Source organism: Drosophila busckii, chromosome X (assembly GCF_011750605.1).
Source record: "Drosophila busckii strain San Diego stock center, stock number 13000-0081.31 chromosome X, ASM1175060v1, whole genome shotgun sequence".
NCBI classification, from domain to species: Eukaryota; Metazoa; Arthropoda; class Insecta; order Diptera; family Drosophilidae; genus Drosophila; species Drosophila busckii.
This window is the reverse complement of record NC_046608.1, coordinates 1,466,666-1,487,395: the sequence shown is the minus strand read 5'-3', so window position 1 is coordinate 1,487,395 and position 20,730 is coordinate 1,466,666. Positions and strand designations below refer to the sequence as shown.

At 40.1% G+C, this 20,730-nt stretch overlaps 6 protein-coding genes across 7 annotated transcripts; 3 read left to right on the top strand and 3 right to left on the bottom strand.

Annotated features, from left to right (window-relative positions):
* Nucleotides 1-23: 23 nt before the first annotated feature.
* Nucleotides 24-1,285, bottom strand: LOC108606552 (ras-related protein Rab-18). Its single transcript, XM_017996753.2, has 3 exons — nucleotides 1,100-1,285; nucleotides 468-900; nucleotides 24-403 (listed from the first exon to the last, which is right to left on the bottom strand). Exons 1-3 carry the CDS (start codon nucleotides 1,156-1,158, stop codon nucleotides 299-301), a joined length of 597 nt encoding a protein of 198 aa, XP_017852242.1. The 5' UTR covers nucleotides 1,159-1,285; the 3' UTR covers nucleotides 24-298.
* A 281-nt stretch (nucleotides 1,286-1,566) lies between these two features.
* Nucleotides 1,567-2,440, top strand: LOC108606553 (60S ribosomal protein L35). Its single transcript, XM_017996754.1, has 3 exons — nucleotides 1,567-1,667; nucleotides 1,845-1,981; nucleotides 2,053-2,440. The coding sequence occupies exons 1-3, from the start codon at nucleotides 1,665-1,667 to the stop codon at nucleotides 2,282-2,284; spliced, it is 372 nt and encodes a 123-aa protein (XP_017852243.1). The 5' UTR covers nucleotides 1,567-1,664; the 3' UTR covers nucleotides 2,285-2,440.
* Nucleotides 2,441-2,578: 138 nt separating this feature from the next.
* LOC108606551 (microtubule-associated protein RP/EB family member 1) lies at nucleotides 2,579-3,553 on the top strand. Its single transcript, XM_017996752.2, has 2 exons — nucleotides 2,579-2,766; nucleotides 2,822-3,553. The coding sequence occupies exons 1-2, from the start codon at nucleotides 2,646-2,648 to the stop codon at nucleotides 3,349-3,351; spliced, it is 651 nt and encodes a 216-aa protein (XP_017852241.1). The 5' UTR covers nucleotides 2,579-2,645; the 3' UTR covers nucleotides 3,352-3,553.
* A 67-nt stretch (nucleotides 3,554-3,620) lies between these two features.
* Nucleotides 3,621-8,402, bottom strand: LOC108606550 (protein trapped in endoderm-1). Of its 2 annotated transcripts, none has more exons than XM_017996750.1 (7): nucleotides 8,164-8,402; nucleotides 5,001-5,092; nucleotides 4,792-4,937; nucleotides 4,635-4,735; nucleotides 4,473-4,575; nucleotides 3,937-4,415; nucleotides 3,621-3,868 (listed from the first exon to the last, which is right to left on the bottom strand). In XM_017996750.1, the coding sequence occupies exons 2-7, from the start codon at nucleotides 5,089-5,091 to the stop codon at nucleotides 3,682-3,684; spliced, it is 1,107 nt and encodes a 368-aa protein (XP_017852239.1). In that variant the 5' UTR covers nucleotide 5,092; nucleotides 8,164-8,402; the 3' UTR covers nucleotides 3,621-3,681. The 2 variants fall into 2 exon arrangements, with proteins under 2 accessions (XP_017852239.1, XP_017852240.1); XM_017996751.2 differs by lacking the exon at nucleotides 8,164-8,402 and adding an exon at nucleotides 5,965-6,020.
* A 2,695-nt stretch (nucleotides 8,403-11,097) lies between these two features.
* Nucleotides 11,098-13,290, top strand: LOC108605394 (gustatory receptor 5a for trehalose). The gene is made up of 8 exons (XM_017995064.1): nucleotides 11,098-11,233; nucleotides 11,405-11,473; nucleotides 11,539-11,730; nucleotides 11,783-11,977; nucleotides 12,037-12,305; nucleotides 12,366-12,520; nucleotides 12,880-13,132; nucleotides 13,201-13,290. Exons 1-8 carry the CDS (start codon nucleotides 11,098-11,100, stop codon nucleotides 13,288-13,290), a joined length of 1,359 nt encoding a protein of 452 aa, XP_017850553.1.
* Nucleotides 13,291-15,844: 2,554 nt separating this feature from the next.
* LOC108607062 (GPI inositol-deacylase) lies at nucleotides 15,845-19,853 on the bottom strand. The gene is made up of 10 exons (XM_017997676.2): nucleotides 19,684-19,853; nucleotides 18,894-19,619; nucleotides 18,663-18,842; nucleotides 18,347-18,594; nucleotides 17,861-18,283; nucleotides 17,675-17,800; nucleotides 17,398-17,591; nucleotides 16,644-17,337; nucleotides 16,491-16,586; nucleotides 15,845-16,406 (listed from the first exon to the last, which is right to left on the bottom strand). Exons 1-10 carry the CDS (start codon nucleotides 19,822-19,824, stop codon nucleotides 16,235-16,237), a joined length of 3,000 nt encoding a protein of 999 aa, XP_017853165.1. The 5' UTR covers nucleotides 19,825-19,853; the 3' UTR covers nucleotides 15,845-16,234.
* Between the last annotated feature and the right edge of the window lie 877 nt (nucleotides 19,854-20,730).

Sequence of the window (20,730 nt, the reverse complement as noted above, 5' to 3'; positions counted from 1 at the left end):
TTTAAAACAAAAGTACCAAGTGATTATTTACTTAGAAAAGCCAATGAGCCTGGTTTTTAATTATGTATATTTACAGTTAACTAGCTACACTGGTTACGCACGTGTGTGAGTGTGTGTGTGAAAGAGATAGGGAGAAGACATACATTATGGTAAGTATATTGATGTATAAGATTTTTATGCTAATGATATAATAACATGTTTTAAATAAATACACACCCAGTGATTTTGACAGATATAATAAAAACGTATTAAATATTTTTGAAAATTAAACGAAAACCTCGAATATGCTGCGGCGGCATCAGCAATAACACGACGTCGTTGCTTCCGAGTCCACATCCTGATTATTATTAACGGTCATGCCGTTGGCATCGCTGCCATTGTTAAAATATTCCGAAGACACAATCTGCAAATAAATAAAGCACACCGTTAGCAAATATGCATAGTAAGCACCATTAGGAGTAGCTTACCTTTTCCACAATATCTTTGAAGGCATCGCTCACGTACTGATCACATTTGGCCGAAGTTTCAATGAATAGTGCACGATGCTTGCGCGCAAATTTGCGTCCCTCATCACGATCCACTACACGCTCCTGATCAATCTTGTTGCCCACCACCATAATGGCAATATTGGGATTGTCGCTGTAGCTCTCCAGCTCTGCTAACCATGCCTCCAGTTTGACCAAAGTATCACGCTTTGTAATATCGTAGACGAGTATCGCGCCCAGCGCCTTGCGGTAGAAACTTGGCGTTAAGCTCCGAAATCGTTCAGCGCCAGCTGTGTCCCATAGTGCCACTTTATAGTCAATACCATCCACATTCATAATAGCACTCTTGAAATCCATGCCAATTGTGACATCATGGTTTTCATCGAACTTGTTCTCGACGAATCGGCGTATCAGGCTGAAAAATTAGTTGATATTAAAGTTAGCACACACACCAAGAGTCAAGGTACGCCACATCCGCATCATTTGCGTATAGTTTACATCTACATATGTATACACAAACACAGGTAGGCGCATTTGCCTGCGTATGTATGTATATGTGTGTGTGTTATAAATACGCAATTGAGAATTTGGAATTGCAATTGTTGTATGCTTGCCTGGATTTACCAACGCCACTTTCTCCTATGATGAGTAACTTTATTGCTCTGTTGGCCATATTGCCCTCTGTTAAATAATGCTCTACTGGTATTTGAATTTGTTTGAGCCAGCAATTAGTTTATTTACGCTTGTGCTTAAATAAATTGCGTTTGAGTTGTTGATAGTAATATCCCAAGAAGTTAACAGCTGCTGTAGGTGTTCTCTAGCTGTTATTACTCTGTTAAGTCTTTCGTCATGTAAGCAGAGTTGCCAATTAAACAACTTGTAAGTCCATTATGACTTATTTACAATTTCTATTGCTATCTTAGGTTCTGCTTAAAATTTATAAGCGCACTTTTCGAATTGTTATTCAAAAATTTATATTTGTAAGATATTTCTAGCCATTTTTAGTAGTCGATTGGCGCTAAAGAGTTGACAACAGCATATTTTGAACGAACAGTGCTGTGCAAACGTAGTGTTGCATAGCGGTGCAACTGTCAAAGCTTAACATTTGTTGTCGTATTGCAGCCCTGTCACTTTTGCTCGGCCCTAGTTCTTTCTTTTTTGACGTGACCAGCAAGAAAAATGGTTGGTGTCGATTTGTGTATTTTTTATTCTGCAAAAATAAAGCACATCAATAAATGAAATAACGCAAAAATGTATAAAACGTGTATTGAAATGTGCAATTTTTGTTTGTGATGAATTATTTTTTTCTGTTGTGTTCTATATGTGCGACTAAACAACATATTGTTTATATCCTTCTAGGTGAAGGTTAAGTGCTCTGAGCTGAGAACCAAGGACAAGAAGGAGCTCACCAAGCAATTGGATGACCTCAAGAATGAGCTACTCAATCTGCGTGTGGCTAAGGTCACCGGTGGAGCACCATCCAAGCTCTCCAAGATGTAAGTACTCTACGCTGCTATCCACAGGCTTAGCGGTAGATACTAATTGATTTCTCATTCTAATATTATAGCCGTGTTGTGCGCAAAGCCATCGCTCGCGTCTACATTGTGATGCACCAGAAGCAGAAGGAGAATCTGCGCAAGGTGTTCAAGAACAAGAAGTACAAGCCTTTGGATCTGCGCAAAAAGAAGACCCGCGCCATGCGCAAGGCTCTGTCGCCTCGCAATGCCAAACGCCTTACGCTTAAGGAAATTCGCAAGCGTGCGATCTATCCTCAACGCAAATACGCCGTCAAGGCATAAATAACAACAAAAACGGAAAATCATTAACAACACCAGCAGCAGCATCTGTGTGTGTGTGTTGTTATTTGTTGTTAACTAGATAGTGTGCGCTAAGAGTTCTCCTGCAAAAAAAGCTACAAGGAATAAGAAATAAAAACCATTTTTTTTAAATGTGAATATGTGTTGAATTTTATTCAGTGTTAAATCGCGCGTGAATCTCCAAGCTAAACATTTTCTACTTGACATCAAAGTGTACTTTGTTTCACGATTGTCATTGATTGTAACAATCCAAGCGCTTTTCTCAGTCGGTTGCTTACTGTCTACGTTGTAGAACACAAAATTATTATAATTTTGATTTTATTTAATTTAGTTTTTAAAAAAAATGGCAGTCAACGTATACGCCACAAATGGCTCAACCAAAAATATTTCGCGTACCGAATTGTTGGCTTGGGTGAATAAGACCATGCAGTCACAGTTTCTAAAAGTCGAAGAGCTCTGCACTGGTATGTACACAGTGGTGACAAAAATGATGCACAAACGGTTGATTTCCTTTAATAGGTGCAGCCTATTGCCAATTCATGGATATGCTCTTTCCATATTCGATATCAATGAAGCGCATTAAGTTTTCAGCTAATCAAGAGTTTGAATATATTCATAATTTTAAGCTATTGCAGCTGAGCTTTTCCAAAATGGGTGTGAAGAAGAATGTAGCAGTTGAGCGTTTGATAAAGGGACACTATTTGGATAATTTTGAATTTTTGCAATGGTTTCACAAGTTTTTTAACGCCAACTATAAGCACAGGCCGTATGATGCACTGAGTGCTCGCGATGGTTATTTCATGGGCGTGGGACCAAGCAGCATTGCGGCCCCAATGTCATATCGCAAACGTAACTCTTCAGTTGCTCCTAATGCGCGGGGCGACGGCGATTCGAGCGGAGTAACAAAGGCACGTGCAAACACTTTCATGGACAACAATGAATTGAGAATTAATCTCACCTCTGCCAAGGAAAAAAAAGAAGATAACTCGAACTTATATAGTCCTTCGAATGGTTTTCATCTAACAGGTTTTGACGAAGTCTCTGATTAGAAATCAGTTACAACTTTGGACAAGATATACACAAAGCGCACTTTCGTTTAGATACTTACATATGCATTTCGATATACCAGTTTTCGATTATCGCGGGCTGGGCGCTTGTTATGTATCGAAAGCAACAAATTTAAAATGAAATTTTCCATTGTCATTGTTGAATATATTTTGTCGATTGGTTTTCTTATGTTTACGCCAATATACATACATATAAATAAAAAAAAAATTATAATGTAATCATATAGTTAAACATAGGTATATATGTTGTATAATATTAATATTGTAAGTAATAGGTATGTATATTGCAAATTCTAATACAAAATTGAAGACTCATACTGAATATGTTTGGCACATTTGATTAATACTATTCTTCTGAACAGCGTGAAACAATGGCGTGCTGCGTATAACGCCCGATAATTCCTTTGAGTTTTTACTTTGGTGATAGTTTCTACTTGGCATTGGTGACAGCGGCTCGCCCCAGAACTTGAGCAATGCAAAGATCTTATAGTAGGCGACTCTGCAAGGAGAAAATATTGACTTTAGTGCATCAAACTACATAAAGCTTGTAAAGGTATGTGCGCTGACCTGTAATTGCGATTGCTGGCTGCGTATATTATGGGATTGATGACACTGGAGGCCCAGGCCATAACCGATGCAATTATATGCAACCAGGGATAATTGGTTTTGCGCTCATCGTCCACCACATTGGCCAGCATCAGTGGCAGAAAGCAGATGAGAAAGCACAAAAATATGGTTACCATCATGACAGTGAGGCGATTATCCTCGCGTGCTTTGCGTGTACTGGTGGCGGTTACATACGAGCCAGATGCAGAGCTGCTCTTGCCACCGACGCCAGTGGTATCATGACTGCGTATTTTCTTCTTCTGATGCAGAACAGTTAAATAAATGCAGGAATAGGATATGATAATAACAAGACAGGGCAGCAGAAAACCAATGAGGAATAGCGTCTTCTTGATCGATTTACCCTCCTTCTTGAGTATGGTGCAGGAGAAGGTGGCCTCATCCAGGCCCATCTCGCCCCAAATGCCCAATATGGGTGGTAACTGTAAGTGCACAATATTTAATATGGCTATAACGATTGATATATAATTAGAGCGTACCAGCAATAGAAAAGACACCGCCCAAACAAAAAGCAGCTGCAGCGTTATAAACTTGGGCTTGTAGATTTGTGAGTATCTGTTATGGCAAGCAATAAGTATATATCTGCAAGAGTAGCACATGTTAATAAACAAATAATGCAATAACATTAAACAAGTACTTACCTATTTAAGGTAATGCCCACCATACTGAGCAACGAAACAGCCACATTGCCATAGAAAATGACGGGAAAGATCTTGCAGAGCGTGCTGCCAAATGTCCAGCTCTATAAAAAGTCATATGATTATAATATGGAAACAAGCTTATATAACAGCAGCTTACCTCTTGGAAAAAGCGCACTGCCGTCAGCGGCAGACTAAAGGAACAGAATAGCAAATCGGATATGCTGAGCGATATAACAAATGCTGTTGTCGCATGTTCACGTATCGTGGGACTCTTTAGCAGCGCCAGCAGCGTTATCAGATTGCCTAGAAAATAGATACAGCTATTATATAAACCGCTTTGCATGCATTTCAATTCCGAACTCTTACCGAATACGCCGATGGTTACAAAAACGCAGGCACTGATGGCAGCGAAAAGCGTTGCGGAATGCGGGTATATAGATTGTGTGGGAGCATCCATGCTATAAGGAAAATATTATATTTTGTTTAGTATAGTAGTGTGTGGTGCATGAATAGTTTCATTTCATTAATTTAAGCTTATTTATTTTAATAGTGAATCCCGACTACTCTCAACTACGTTTTATCACTTTAATAATCGCGCTACTACAGTGAAAACTAGCTAACTAGTTTTTCGACAATTCAATCAATTTAATAATTTAAATATATATTTTTTTTAGGTTTGTAAAAGTTATGTTATTTATTAATTATAATTAAATTTAACTATTCGAAAAGCCCAGCAGCAAATTCTCTTGGTTTTAAAAAATTAATTTTTTTTGAATTAATTTAAATTTGCCAATTTCTATTAGCAAGGGCATTTAATATATTTTTTTTTCATACACACATTTAATTTTATCAGCAGCTTCTATTGTAAGTACACATTAATAATATTTATTAATTTGTTAATCTTTTTAAAACACACCAGGCATTGTTTGTATTGCCACTTATAGATGAATAAGCAATATATTGTGGCTATATCTATTAATAATTTTACATACCTATAAACAAAGGAAGCCACTTATGACTAAAGCCTTTATTTAAAACACGTCTTTAAAATACTCGAAGCAAAAAGCACTTAGCGCTGTCAGCGCTCTATTGTTGCTTCTAATTAAATGTTATCAATTGACATTTTCCAAGTTTCCCATGCACTTGTATGGAAAAGGAATGTCACTTAATATGGATTACACAAGTTTTTTTTCAGGCACTATCAGCAGTGCGCTCTGTTTCTCTACTTAGGGCGATTTTAAATGCTTGCACTGTTGTCGTTATTTTTTTTAAGAACGAATTGAATATTTTTTTGTAAGATAAGCTGAGGTCACAGTTTGACTTTACCCACCTTGTACGTAAGAATGCAAAGATATATGTGAATATATGTCTACCATATACTGTATTTCCAAGTAAAAAGGAAAGTGAACTTTGCAACGCGCTGCCTAACAACAAAATGTTGTTGCAACAGCAAAAAAAATTATAAATTTGTAAGCACAGCGTAGCACAAATGAAATTTGTCAATTAAGTTCTGTTTGTTTATTTGTTGCTGCTCTTTCAAGCTGCGACATATGCAGCAGCAGCAGCAGCAACAACAACAACAACAATATGCTCAACTGTTTTGCATACAAACAATTTAATTTCATTTAATGCTTTTTATTTGTAAGCCGCATTTTGGGCTCGTATACGGTTAAATTAAAAAGCGCCTCGTTACGCATTTAACGCGGTTTCCGGTTGCGTCTGTTGCTGCCACAAGAGTGGCTGTTGCCACCAGCAGCAGCAGCAACTGCAACAACAAATAACAAACAATCTTCCCCCGCCGCAGCTGAAAATGATTCAATTCTGTTTTCAACTCACAGTATTTTTTTTTTGGGCTTTGCTTTTACTGTGGTTCTCATTGTTGTTGTTGTTGTTGTGAGAAGGGGGGCAGGCGGCCCCTTGCTTTCATGCTTGATGATCAACATGTGTGTGTTTGCATTCGTATGTGTGTGTGTAAATATCATATGCAAGTGTTTGTGTTGTTGTCATTCTTTTTAGGGTATAACAAATTAAAATCTGAATATGCAATATGTACTTGTGTATGTGTGTGTGTGTGAGTGTGACGATCTTCCCCTTATGACTTTGCCCTACTTGGGACTTGGCACCGCTGGTGGGGGCACTGATATTAGAGATAAAGCTGGCTCATTTATGCATAAATGCCATATGCATGGCATATACGGTATTGTATATGTTTTCTAAAGCGCATTTCTACAATCGAGGGTCAGGATCGTATGCGCTCGCATATATGTATATATCTTTAGATATGCTTACGGAACGAAACGTCGCGACTTGAAAAACGTTCTTTATTTTGGGGGTGACTTTTAGCTTCACTAATCTCAATACAAATATGTATATAGTGCATACCGTTATAAATCAAATTTGTTGAATTTTCACAGCACACAACACATTATGTATTATTATAAATATTTCAGAGAACTTTTCTTGCGCTCCAATAAAATTTATGTCTTTTTGTTTGTAAGCAATGTAAATATAAACTCAATTGATTCCCATGTCAAGGAGTTAACATTGATAAGCATTGAATCCATCCATCAATCAAGCAGTATAAATTTCACTTAATTCAAGCTTACCTCACTGCTAAGTCTACTCTTTTACTCTTCTAAAGCAAGTGCAACCAGATATAAAACCTTTTGCTGACTAATCGTATACTAATATGCTAAATTTACATAAAGATATAAATATATATGTATGTAGTATGTACATTTTTGCTTGGTGATTATGAATTTTTGTATATTTGTGCGAATGTGTGTGTGAGCATTGGGTATTTTTTTTATTCATTATGAATGAGTCGAGCTTCGAGAGCTTCAGGCCCCAATGCATTTGGAAAGACAAAAACAGTTGCCCCGTACACAAAAAGAGTGAGACACGGAAAAAAACAACAAATGAGAGTGAGCGGGCGATTATGAATCATCAGCTGCTCTTGCGCGCTACTTTGGCCCAAAGCCAAACCTACAGCTCAAAGTAAACAAACAACAACAACAACAGTTAGATCTGTAAGAGTATTAGAGAAATTGCCACCAATGCAGGCTCAAAGTAAATATCCTTGCATGCCTTGCATCCTGTTGTGTGCTTCAAAACGAGAGCAACAAAAAAGAAATATAATGTGAAATAAATCAGCAAAAATTGAAAACAAAAGATGAACGTGAAATTCGTTTTGGTTGTTGCTGTAATAAGCAAGATAAAGTCTCTCTCCATCTGTTTGCGCACACATATGTACACACACACTCACACACACACACACATGCATATGCATGCATGTGTTTCTGTGTTAGTTGATCGCAGCTTCGTTATACAGCAGGCAGAGAGGGAAGAAATTGTATTCCTTTACTACTGGGATGCTGTAAATGCATTTTTAACTGCTGTGCTAGCAATTTATTTAAACAATTTAGAAAAAGACAATACACATACACACATCATTATTTGCGAACGCAGTATTTTAAGCCAAGACTACACTTGTTACATATGATTGTTAACTGGTTTTTGGTTCGCTTACCCGTAGAGCGGTTTACAGTTAGATACAGATGTGAGGATGCGTAGAATTTATAGATCGCGCCACTAAATCTCGTTTGTTTGCAATGGCATTTTGTTATGTTGCACATAACATAATATTTAAATATTACACACAGCTAGTTTACTTTACACACAATTGGTTAATCTCTTTTCGATTTCGGGCACAAATTCGTATGCAGTCCGCGCATTGTTGTTGCCGAATAGCTGTTAAATGTAGTGTTGTGTCGTTCGCGAACGAATGAACAAAATTGAACCATTTATGAAAGTAAACAAACTGAATCGTTCATTTTTATCGTTCTTTTTTGTTCATTTCATTCTTAATATTTTGCTTTGTTTGTGCTGTTATTTAGCACAGAATGCCCACATATTACTTATGTTTCTATAAACTACTAACGTGCCTTAAAACTATTTATACACAATACACAAATAAATTAAAAAATTCATCTACAATTCTGAAAATTCATCTAGCAAAACATGTATTTTAAACCAACGGACATTCTACAAAATAAACGATTAATAGAAAAATGGAGTTAAGTTGAGCGAGCTAAAAGAACGACTTAGTTCGCTGCTTAAAAACAACGAACTTATTCAGTAAACTCAACGAAACTTACACAACACTCATTAGATTGTCTGCTGAGGTGGACAGATATCGATTGTCGGCATGATCGATAGAGCGCAATATACAATATACAACGAAACTAAATCAATGAAGACATTTTTGTTATATTTACAAGTGTTAATAAAGTAAGAGTCACCGCCAAAAATAAGCACTCATATGTTCTTTAACTTTAAATCGATAAGTGTAACGGATATCGAGTAACGAATACTAGTATCGTATGAAAATAGAGTTTAAGTATCGGGCATCGGAAATAAGAGGCCAGCGCGAAACGAAGTTTTTTAAGCACGCCAAAGCACATTTCAGTTTTATAATAAAAAATTAATCATTATCAAAAGTCTTGTGTTTTCTTGCCGCTCTAAGAAATCGTAACGCCGTAATTGCCAGCCTACATACATTGCATATATAACGGATGGGATGTCCACCGTATTATTTATTAATATTACCAATTTTAAATTTAAATTTAAGTAGCCGTTATAGCATGCGTGTTTTAATAGATGCTTTTTGATTACTAAGCGTGAGGAGAGGCCGATTCTCCAGAGGCCAATCCTCTAGAGGCCAGAGTGCTGCAAATTCGAAAATGTTTCGGTGAACAATGTATTATTGCTTGCTTGTATTTTGGCAAGAGTCCACCATAAATAATAAAAAAATGGCGTTATCAAAACAACCAAAGTGAGCAGCAGCTGATAAATAGATGAGCGAACAAACAAACAAACGACTCTCCATCTTGATAACGCAGAATACCAAAGCTACTCAGCTATAAGCCGCAGGCCTGCAGCTGGAGCTAGCCAAGCAATGAAATGCCATGGATTATTTGTGGTAAATAGTTTTTATAACAAAAATCATTTTTAATACATTTTCATTTTATATACAGCACAATGGACAACGTTATGAACAATAGCTTTGCCCAGCGCCACGCCACTAATTCCAGGACTTACTCTAACGGACTTCATCGCTGGACAAGATCAGTTGCTTACAGTCTACGTGCTTGAGAGACCATGGAGTCGTCTGGATTAAGGATCATCAGGCAACAACAATGATAGATGTTTAGTTATTTATATTTTTTTTATTATTTATTTATTCGTCTGTAAATCAGTTATTATTTAATTGATTGTTAATAAACAACAGCTGGGCTGTTAATTTTAAACAACACTTCGATAATTCTTATTTATTATTCTCTAAATTATATTTTTAAAAATTCTTAACTTTGATTAGAGCCATATAAAGAGCATATTAATCATAATGCTATAAGTATTTGCTTATTAATTGTAATTTCATTAAGTTTTATTATTTCTTTAGCTTTGTTACAAATGTCATTAATTTATTATTCTATAGAATTCTTGAGGTTGAGTCCTAATAATTGATTGAGCTGCAATATTGTCAGCTACAGCTTTTCAAAATAAGCTGTTTCAAATACTTTACAAATGTATCTTGCATAAAACACAAAAAGCTGAATTTGCTGAATGAAACAAGTTTTAGGTGTTTACATATGACAGGATCGGGTTTAGAGTCGGTCAGGCAAAGCAAATAATGTTATTATACTATTTTTTCTGCATTATTTGTGTGCTTCAAATGAAATGGAAAAGCAAAAGCATTAGTTTCAAACACGTTTCGCAAAACGCACCAATTAAAAGTTGATGCAACAAGTTGTTTTTGTTAACTACAAATGTAACTAAGCCTGTGTAGTAAGCAGGTACTTACGGCCAGGCAGCAGCCGCAATCCTAGCTTTAATAAATACAAACATATGTGCGCAATCTTAAGGCTGAGCAAACCAGCCAAATGAAATCAAAAGAGAAACCCGGAATCCAGTCTACAGCTTAACTGGGGGTTGGGGATCAACGTGTTTTGAATTTTAGTCTTTCAGCTGTTATCTTCTGCGCAAAATAATTTGGCAATAAGGATTTGCTTAACTGCACTTATTTTTCACTCTATTATATCTAGACAATAATATCTAATCGAGTGTAATTTTGCATGTGGCCAGCAGTAATTACAATAAGCCTTTAACATGCTGCACAGTCTGTTCTCTCACCACAGTGCAGGACTGACAATTAAAGGCTCATTAGACTCTGTACAAATAATTATAGTAGTCTACTGTCTGGCAGGATCTTAACTTTTCTTGTACAATATATTTTTATTTACATTATCTATACAGAGTGTAGCTAGTGCTGTTAACTTTATATTTGTAAATGCTTGCATTGTACAGAGTCTGCCACAGTCGGTTGTAATCGACATGCCTTGTTCTTCTTTGGAGAATGCATTAGAACAGCTGTGCTACGTTAGACCATCAGGTCTCGGCAGTCATGTTAACCCAGCGCGCAGGTGTAGGACGCATAGAGCGGCAACGTCGCGTGCTAATGAAGCACAAGTTGCTGTTGCTGCATGGGAGTGGCAGCCAGTGGTTGCAGCAGCTGCAGCAGCAGAATGCCCGCTGGCGTGGTAAGTGCCAAGATTCTTTTGTAATCTTTGGCATTTGAGATATCTCCCATTCGATTTCGTCACTCTTTGGCATAAATTGAACTAGAAATATTAGATATTTATGAAACGCAACTATGATATGATATATGAGTATTTACCATAGTTGGTTGCAATCGACTTTTGCTATTGCAGCCACACAACGTCGCGGCACACGTCGTAACTTTCAGCATGACGGCAGTTTCCAGCAGGCGGTAGCACCAGGTGAGCTTGTTGCATAAGTTAACAATAAATAAGCCCAACAACGGCAGCTAATGATCGCTTGTTAGTGCTGCTGGTGGCGCAGTGCTTCTGCCTGATGCCAGTGCAGGGATTAAGTGCATATAGTGTGCGGAAACTGCACTTCACTTGGCGCAGCTGGCGCACTTGCTGGAGTTTGGCTTTCATAGTCAGCTCGCTGCTGGATACGGTCTTCAATATAAATCTGATGGCGCACAATGCGCTGGATGTGCGGAATGTGGGTAAGTTGCAGGCTGCAGGATGCAGTTGATCGAGCATACAACTAAGCGACAGAGCCCATTGTGTTCGATGTGAGCATATTGATGGGCTCGTATTTGTTTTTGCAGCTGGCACGCCAGTGGCCGACGCTGATGCAGCACTGGGCGAGAGTGGAGCAGCAGTTGCCCAGCTTTGAGAGCTGGCGGCAGCAGCAGCGTCTGGCGCGGCGCATACGTCGCGTGGCCTTTGGTCTGTTTGGCATTTCGCTCAGTTGAGTAGCCAAGCGTAGTTAATGCTGGTCAGCTATTGAACTCTCGCTGTCTTTGCAGTGGAGCACTTGCTCAGCATTATATCTGCTGTATACTATGACTATTGTCCGGCCCGTCGTGATCCCATTGAGTCGTATTTCTACAAATCCGGTGTGCATTTCTTTCACGTCTTTCCTTACTCCAACTGGTTGGGCTGGCTGGCTAAGGTGCAGAATGTGCTGCTCACCTTTGCCTGGAGCTACTTGGACATCTTTGTCATGATCATGGGCATAGGCATCAGCGAGCTCTTCTCGCGTCTCACACTACATCTGCAGCCTTTGGCCTCAAGGGTGAGCTCGCTGCACACGTCCACCTGCAGCCAATTTGTTTATTCCATTATCCTTTGTCAGTCGATGCCCGAAATATTCTGGACATATGCGCGCACCCGTTATCGCGCCATTGTGGAGCTTATACTCGATGTAGATGATGCCATATCGGGCATTATGCTCATATCCTTTGGTAGTAATCTGTATTTTGTGTGCCTGCAAGTGCTCAAGAGCATCAAGTAAGCAACTGTAACGTTTTTCATATAAATATTATATTTAAATTTGTTCTTGGTTCCATTTGGCTATAATTTATTGTCAAAGAAACATTCGCTTGGCAACATTTGTATAGCAACATTTCTGCCTGCCCTCGATAGCGATTGCATTTTTAATATAAGCACATATTTATCGAAATTTGCAAATTTCGTTGTGAAAAGAATTTTATCAAATTTATCTTATTTTTGTTGCTTGACCGTATCGATAAGCGTTAACTTTTTGAATTCTTAACGTCTGCTGCTGAAAATGGCAGTTAATTTCAAAATATAAACTGCTTAAGAGAAGAAGATTATCATAATTAATTTGTATTTATGTATACTTGCAGCAAAATGCCTTCAGCTGTGCATGCGGTATACTTTTATTTCTCCATTTGCTTTCTAATTGGACGCTCCGTGGCCGTGCTGCTATACGTGTCCGCTGTCCACGATCACTCGCGGGCGCCACTACGTCTGCTGCGCGAGGTCCCCAGGCAGTCATACCAGGAGGAGCAGTGCCGTTTTGCCAGCGAGCTGGTCAGCGATGAGATTGCGCTTACGGGTTTGAAATTTTTTAGCATCACCAGGAAACTGTTTCTGAGCGTAAGCAGCATTGATTGATTTGTGGCAAGTGTCATTGCGCCCAAGTGTGTCAATTATTATTGTTGCAGGTAGCTGGCAGCATAGTCACCTACGAACTGGTGCTCATACAGTTCCACGAGGACAAAAAGACATGGGACTGCCACAGACAGCCGACATGAAAAACTAAAGCAAGCAGATTGTAAGAGAAATAAATAAATAAAATATATATGATGACAGTGCAACCAGTTTGCGCTTGTACTGTGATGCAATGCGGCCTTAAATGGCGGCCTAAATGCATATGTGTGTGTGTGTGTCTGTCTAGCTGTTGCTTCCTAATCATGTCCAAAACGCAACGCAGTCAACGATTTGCGCAGATACTTTTTTTTAAAGCGCCAACCAGTTGACCAAATGCCAATGCCAATTGGACGACTGACCAGGCTTCCGGTCCGCTGCTCTCTAATGCCTCTAACCCAATTCGCTCCAGTTTAAAGCCTGACAACTGTGTGGCATATATAAGGCGGCAGCCGCCACTGTGGCGCGCAGTTGATATTATCGCAGCATTAAGTAGCAACATGTTGGCAAAACAGAGCACGCTGATACTCCTTGCCTGCTTAATGGGCCTGAGTAGTGCGCAGTATTTTTATCCTGGACGTGCGCAGCGCTCGCTTTATGGGCCTGGTCCCAGTGGCTGGAACAGCGGCTGGAGCAGTGCGCCCAGCTTCGAGTTACCACCGCGATCGAATCATATAACGCGGGAAGAGGTGCTGGCGCTGCTGGCCGCTTGGAAGCAGCTGGAGGCTAAGCCGGAGGCACCAAAGCCCACGCCGGCACCTGAGCCCGAGCCCGAGGCAGATCCGGAGCCAGAAATGCCCGCAGAGCCAGAGCCAGAGGCTCCACCACCAGCTCCTGCGCCCGAAGCGCCCGCAGGACCACCACCTGGTGTACCACTAACTGTCTCGCTGCCAGCCTTTGTGCCCATTCAGCTGTCCGCCATGTATACGGCGCCATTGCCAGGCCAGTCCACTTTGGCAGGCTTTAACTTCGGCGCTGCAGCTGCAGGTGCTGCTGCTGGTGGTGGTGGTGGTGGAGGCGCTGGTGCTGCCGCTGCCGCTGCAGCTGCAGCTGCTGGTGGCGGCGGCACTGCGGACGCTGCCGCTGCAGCTGATGCACGTCGTCGCTCTAACGCACGCAGTGGCTCCAACATACGTTTCCCCATTGCCAATCCGCGCAGCTTTGCGTCCGCCAACTACGTGGCGCCTCGTCCACGATTCCTTCGCACCATTATTGGCGAAACGGGTCAGCCCATGCAGTGAGTATTAATTCAGTAGCTTAATCCGCAACTTCATAAATTATTTATTACAGAATTGAGGCGGAATTTGTGGCCAATGCAGCGCCAGTGCAACTGGTGGCCACCAACTGGCAGTAGATGCTACAACACATTTATCCATGGCTCATAACTGTAAATAGCGCCATGCTTAATGTAATCCAAATGCTTATTTTTAAAACTATGTTTATATTACGATATTGTTTTATATGTTTTTTTTGTGCACATGATAAATAAATAAATTAAAATTGTAAAAAATATTTACAAACCGTGTATTATTTAAAAAATATGGGACTGTAGAAAAATTTAAAAAGTGTAATTAATAATTACCTAATATTTGTTATTATATTTTTACAATATTAAAAATATATAAATGTATATATACAAATATATATAACAATCAAACAAAAATTTGTATTAATACTATTATTAATTAATTGTTGACGCAGTACGCTAAACAAGGGGAAAAATAACTGTAATTATTCTATATAATGTAGATAATAATATTTAATAAATAAATTTTAAAAAATGAATTGAGCACGATTGTAAGCTCTTCGCCATATCTGCAAAGAATTATTCAATTTCAGGCAAATACATTTGCATTTTACTATTAAATTTTATATTTAGATACCCGTTAAGGCTTTAACTTCTTTCAGCAGTATACCAACCAAGCAGGCAAACATATTTAACACACTAACTGGAATTCCAACACTTGTAATGCTCCAAAATGGCAGTTTAATCATTTAATTCCGTTGGGTGTGATATCATTGACATGTAGGGCAACACTTGAAGAAATCGATGCCACATTCGCATGAGCAAACTCAATTACCAAATGCGTTTAGCTGATGCCAATATAAATTTTCGATTAGATAGTTTTACACTGCGGCGCTGACGCAATGGAGCAACGCCCCGGGAGTTGGAAAGCAACTCAGCTGTCAATGGACTGCAACTGAGCCATGATGTCTCAAGCTGTAGCTAACACTAGGCAACAAATTAAAATAGTCGAGTATTTAGGATTTGCATAAATAGTATATTATATTAGGATACTTTTATTTGTGTGATTACATATAAATTAAATTAAAATCAAATTATTAGAAGGTCCAAATCTAAAAATTTCTTGCAACATTTTTTTTTAAACTTAAGAGTCTTGTGTATTTTTGGCTCACATTCATATACTAGCTAAATTTTTTATGTAACACAAATGTCGCTTAGTTGTGTATTACAGATAGACATTTATACTTTTATTTTATATACTAGTTCAATTTGTTTAAATTATTATTATTATTTAACATTAAAATTTAGATTAGTTGTGTATTACAAATAGACATTTATACAATTATTTTATTTTAACCCAATTGTGTATTACATTTAGACACATATAAACTTTTATATTCATTTAGAAACTATATTATAAATATATGTTATTGCTTTATGCAGTCCAGTGTAATTAGCAATTAATTTAATACAATTGCTCATTTGGTAGTTTTCACACATTTGCTGTGAATGGATTATTGGTATTTTGCTGGCATATTGGGGCCGAATACACTTTGTCAGCTGACTACGCCCATTTGGACGGTGTAGAGGATTTATGGATTCCCGCATAATGTGCAGAAAAACATGTCAAGACATTTGTAGTTGGTTAAATCAAACATACATACAATTATAGTAGAAATAAAAAACAGCTACAGATATGGCTTATGAATTAAGCTAAATACAAGCAACAAATTAAAGCTAATAAATAATAAATCAAACGATACAAAGTACTTAAAAAGCAATGCAAACCTACAACTGGTTATGATTTAGTCCGATTGAATAAATCGCCTCCAAACGCTGCAGACATATTGATGCATGGCCAGCAGCGCAAAGACGCTTGCAATGACAAAGTTGAGACGAAAGATGGCCGCCTGGCAATAAAGCAGCACAATACCCGCTCCCAGATACAAAACAATCGACATGAACGTATAGCCAAAGCTGCAGAGCAAAAGAAATCAATTAAATACATATATGTACATACTTATATATCTATAATAAAGTGAAACTATTTGTGGCACTTACAATTTTTGTGGCGCTCGCAGCTGCAGCAGCAGGCTGAGCGATGCCAAGACCACAATGCTCGAATGTATGGCAGGATCGGCCAAGTTAGTGCCATGTCTGCAAAAATGTAAGCTATTTATTTAGTTGCCTTGGACTCAACTCTCAAGCACATACCGGCGACTGCGCAGCCAGGCCAGACTGGCGGGCACATTGAGCAGCAATTGCATGAGCAACAGCAGCAGCAATGTTATGTGAAAGGGAAAGTTATGTAGACCCAAGCAGGGCTCGGGTTCTGCTGGTTTTGGTGTCTTATCATCATCAGCATCACGCTTCAGTCGGTGTGAATGTGTATGCTCTCGCTGCTGTTCGTCCTCATCCTCATCATCATCATCGCAGCTATCAGTCTCGGTTGTTGAAGTTGCAGGCTCGTATGTCTCTTTTGGCTTATCGCTGCCTGTGGCACGTTTCAACAAGTCTGCTGCTTTCTGCCAGAAGTAGTCTTCCAGATCGTCCTTATATGCATTCGATAGCATAAGAAAGTAAAATATAAACGCCAAGAGCAGTCCAACGCCGCTGCAGGTGCAAAGCGCCACGCCAATAGTCAGAATGCCGTAAGTAATGGGCAGGTGTGTCATAATGGAGACCATAATGTTGCTGCCAGAGGCAGAAAGACGCGTTAGACGCTGTGCCAGACGATAGATAGCATTGCCATAAAATGACAGCGACAGCCAAATGCTGAACGAAGCCAGTATGGATAGGCCAATGGCGGTGGATTGTATAATTATTGAGATATTAATGCTGTAGTCCAAAGGCTCTGGATCGGGCACCAAGGGCATGTTGAGTAGCAGCTTCTTAAGCAGGCGACAGCCTAAGAAAATTCGAAAGCGGAGTTATAAAAATCGAGCACAATTGAATTTGACCAGCAGACCTGTAACCACATAAAGCGATGTGTACTGCAGATAGCCTATATAGGGTTTGAGGCTCTTGAAGCTGCCCATGGGCTGGAATTTATTGATTTGATGCTTGAGCACAATCAAGAGCACGCAAACCAAATGAGCCGGCAGCCAGCTGGTAAATTCATGCACCAAACGTGACAAAGCAACAGTATGAGAGTAGGCATAGCTGAAATAGAAAGAGACAAAGGAGTTAGCATAGGCTAGCAGCAACAGCTACATATTGCCATCTCACTCAAGCTGAAGATTTACCTTATGCGATAGCGACAAACAGGATCTAAGTACAAGTCCAACAGCACAGGATTCTCGGTGGTATTATATTGCCTTGGCATCAATGTGGGCACGTTAACATACAAGCCTGGAGCTGGATCCGGCGCACTGCAACAAACAGAATATTAACTTAAGCATAAGCTTGGCTAAAAGTATAAGAAAACATACGTTAGCGTCTGGAACCGCTCAAAACCCGCGGCCCAGGGCACACACACTCTGGCGGTAACGCGATAATTTTCGTGGAGACATTTCAGCGGCTCCACAAACACCTGCAGTGCCTGGTATGGCTCCACTAGCTCGGAAATGCGCAGTCTATAGTGCAGCGTGCCCTGCAGTGTTTCGTTGACAGCTTGACGTGGCCTAAAGCTATACCAACGCGGCATGCGTATGTCCAGAGTGCGTTCTGTTTGATCGTAGATATCGAGATTGTAGCCAGAGCGCTGACCGCTGGGTGGCAGCCGTACCAGCACATGTGTCCAGTGCTCATAGGTTTTGCGCAAATTATGCAGATCAAGCAAAGCAATGCTGCGTGGCGTGTGCTCTGCATTGGGTACGCGCTGGACAAGATGCATTAACGGCGTTGCTTTATGGCTGCAGATTAAAAATAGTATTATTAGTCTTGGAAATTTAGCTCATAAGCATATGTATCAATACCAATAGTAGTGTCCGCTCTCATTGTGCTGCTTTGCCGCACAGCCAAACAACCAATTATCATCGCTCTCCACATTCAATGCCTCAATGGCGACCTTCTTGAAGCGCTCCTCACGCTCCAGTCCAATCAATTCATAGTGATGTGCCTTTAGGCCTTTGGCAAAGAATTTATTAATGACCAAATGACGCTCTTCATGCCAATTGGAGTGACTAGGTATGCTTAAGATGCCCTGCGGACGCCTGCGCGGCTTCTAAACAAGCAATCAAAAAATATATATTTGTTATATGTTTTTGGGGGTGCCTTTAACGGCTTGCTTACCACGAAGTGTGCCAAGGCCGACTGCAGATTACGTTGTTTGTTGCTGCTAAAGACCACAGTTCGATCCTCGCGCAGCAACGCTATGCTAAACAGGAAGCGATTGATAACCTGCATGAACTGCAGACACCAAACGGCTGATAAGTGATCACAGCTCAGATTTACACGTGGTATGGAAGACGTCTGCAATTACAAGACAAGTAAGATTTGTTGGCTTTGTTGAGCTACACTTACCATTGCATGTATATCGTTGAATATTGAAGTCGTTAGACCAGCGCTCACCAGCAGATCACGATTGCCGCCGCCTGTTGAGATGAGCAGCACATTGTCCAGTACTGCGCTTAGGTCTTGGCTGTCCATGCTCTGTTCGCTTGGTGACTTTTGATGCTGACTTTGGCACAAGTTAGTCTTGACTGTAGGCTGTGTTGCTGTGCGTGTGCTTCTGAGCTTGTCTTGCGTTTCCACATAGAACTGATTGAGTATGACATCCAAATTCAGCACTGGCTGATCGATTGGCGTTGATATGCTTATAATAGTATTTATATATTGACTCATTTCTGGGTCGGTAAGCATGGATTGTGCTAGCTTGCCACCCATTGAATGGCCAATTAGCACTATAGAGCTCGCTTTGCCTTTGTATATGGAAAGAATTGTGCGTATGCAGTGCTTGAGGAATGACTGCTGTTGGTACATGTAGCCGCCATAAAATGCAGACAACTCCTCATCAAAGTCCACCGTGTAGTAGTCCAGATGTATGCCATCAGTATGTTCGCGCGCCTTGCGTAGCGCCACCGAGGCTAGTGAGCGCACTTGCTTGTACGAACCGGCATTGCCCGGCACAAAGATGACTGGTGCGCCTGTCATGCGCTCCTTGCGCGGATCCAGCGGCTTACGAAAGCCTTCATAGTAATAGTAAAGCCCGTAATTTGCATACTGCTTGTTTGCAGTAAATCTAACGCGCTATTAACAAAAGAAAACATACATTTTAACAATTTCCTTAGGGACACTGACATTGCTTGCTTACCGCAAACATTGGTTCTCCAAACATGTAAGTCATGCGACAGGCGTTTGGCTCCACCTCGATTTGGAGATGGCCAACGCCATAGAAGAAGCTGCATATTGAGCCAATTATTAGAAGCACTGCACAGTTTCTGAAAAGTATCATTTGCGTTAAATATTGCACTACATACAGCTGGTCAGCTGTTAATTTCTATTTGTTTTTGTGTAGGGTTGCCAGATCCCCTAAGAAATTACAAGTGAGCGCAAATTAGCATCGATACTTTATCGAACAATCAAATTGAATATTTCAAACTATTAGCAACCAATCAGATAGCACATATAATCAGATAAGTACCAGACACAATACAGATAAAGCGAAGTTTAATAATATTCAAGAGTACTGTGACAAAAATTTCTTGTTATCGCGATCGATAATGCAACACACACACACAAAGTCAACACTCATGTGTCATATTTACAAGCACGCATACTAACGCACACGCTTTGGCCCAGAGCATTCCAATCGAATACCTTTTTGAACTCTCTGTGTATTGATCATTATATTGTTGTTTGTGTTAGCTACCATCTCGTTGTGGTAGTCCATCATTCAGTTAATGAACGCGCGCGTTGCGTATCGAAGATCGCCGTCGCCGTCGCTGTCGTCCGTTGTCAGCGCCCCCGCCATCTACAAGTTTGAACGCTTCGTAACGTGTTTACGTTTCTCTAAGCCATGAGTTTGTGTGTGTGCGCTTAATTCGCGCATTGTATCTAGCTAACTGGCTAGCCTTTGGGCCTGGGCTGGGAAAAAGCCAGGGGAGAGAGAAGAGAATCAAAAGACAGTTATGCCCTCTGCTGCGTTGCGCCAATAACAAAAACAAGCTACATACATAGCTGCTGACGCCGTCTCGTTGTCGTTTGAGTTTGCGTTGTCGCAGTCGTCGTTTTGCCTCTCGCATCTGTTGCTCGCTATAGTGTGTGTGCGTGTGTGTTTGTCTTCTGGATCGGTTGTTAGTGTATGTCGTGGTGTCGTTTATTGTTGTTGCTATTGGCTGCTGCTGCTGCTGCTGCTGTT

Coding starts and splice junctions, on each gene's coding strand:
- LOC108607062 (XM_017997676.2), bottom strand. CDS start 19,824: ATGATACTTTTCAGAAACTGTGCAGTGCTTCTAATAATTGGCTCAATA. Junction 18,284..18,346: donor GAGAGCGGACACTACTATTG/GTATTGATACAT, acceptor TTTAATCTGCAG/CCATAAAGCAACGCCGTTAA. Junction 17,801..17,860: donor GAGCGGTTCCAGACGCTAAC/GTATGTTTTCTT, acceptor TGTTTGTTGCAG/TGCGCCGGATCCAGCTCCAG.
- LOC108606553 (XM_017996754.1), top strand. Junction 1,982..2,052: donor CCATCCAAGCTCTCCAAGAT/GTAAGTACTCTA, acceptor CTAATATTATAG/CCGTGTTGTGCGCAAAGCCA.
- LOC108606552 (XM_017996753.2), bottom strand. CDS start 1,158: ATGGCCAACAGAGCAATAAAGTTACTCATCATAGGAGAAAGTGGCGTT. Junction 901..1,099: donor AGTGGCGTTGGTAAATCCAG/GCAAGCATACAA, acceptor CTAATTTTTCAG/CCTGATACGCCGATTCGTCG. Junction 404..467: donor TCAAAGATATTGTGGAAAAG/GTAAGCTACTCC, acceptor ATTTATTTGCAG/ATTGTGTCTTCGGAATATTT.
- LOC108606551 (XM_017996752.2), top strand. CDS start 2,646: ATGGCAGTCAACGTATACGCCACAAATGGCTCAACCAAAAATATTTCG. Junction 2,767..2,821: donor AGTCGAAGAGCTCTGCACTG/GTATGTACACAG, acceptor TTCCTTTAATAG/GTGCAGCCTATTGCCAATTC.
- LOC108605394 (XM_017995064.1), top strand. CDS start 11,098: ATGTTAACCCAGCGCGCAGGTGTAGGACGCATAGAGCGGCAACGTCGC. Junction 12,521..12,879: donor CAAGTGCTCAAGAGCATCAA/GTAAGCAACTGT, acceptor GTATACTTGCAG/CAAAATGCCTTCAGCTGTGC. Junction 13,133..13,200: donor CCAGGAAACTGTTTCTGAGC/GTAAGCAGCATT, acceptor TTATTGTTGCAG/GTAGCTGGCAGCATAGTCAC.
- LOC108606550 (XM_017996750.1), bottom strand. CDS start 5,091: ATGGATGCTCCCACACAATCTATATACCCGCATTCCGCAACGCTTTTC. Junction 4,576..4,634: donor GTGGGCATTACCTTAAATAG/GTAAGTACTTGT, acceptor CTACTCTTGCAG/ATATATACTTATTGCTTGCC. Junction 3,869..3,936: donor GCCAGCAATCGCAATTACAG/GTCAGCGCACAT, acceptor TTCTCCTTGCAG/AGTCGCCTACTATAAGATCT.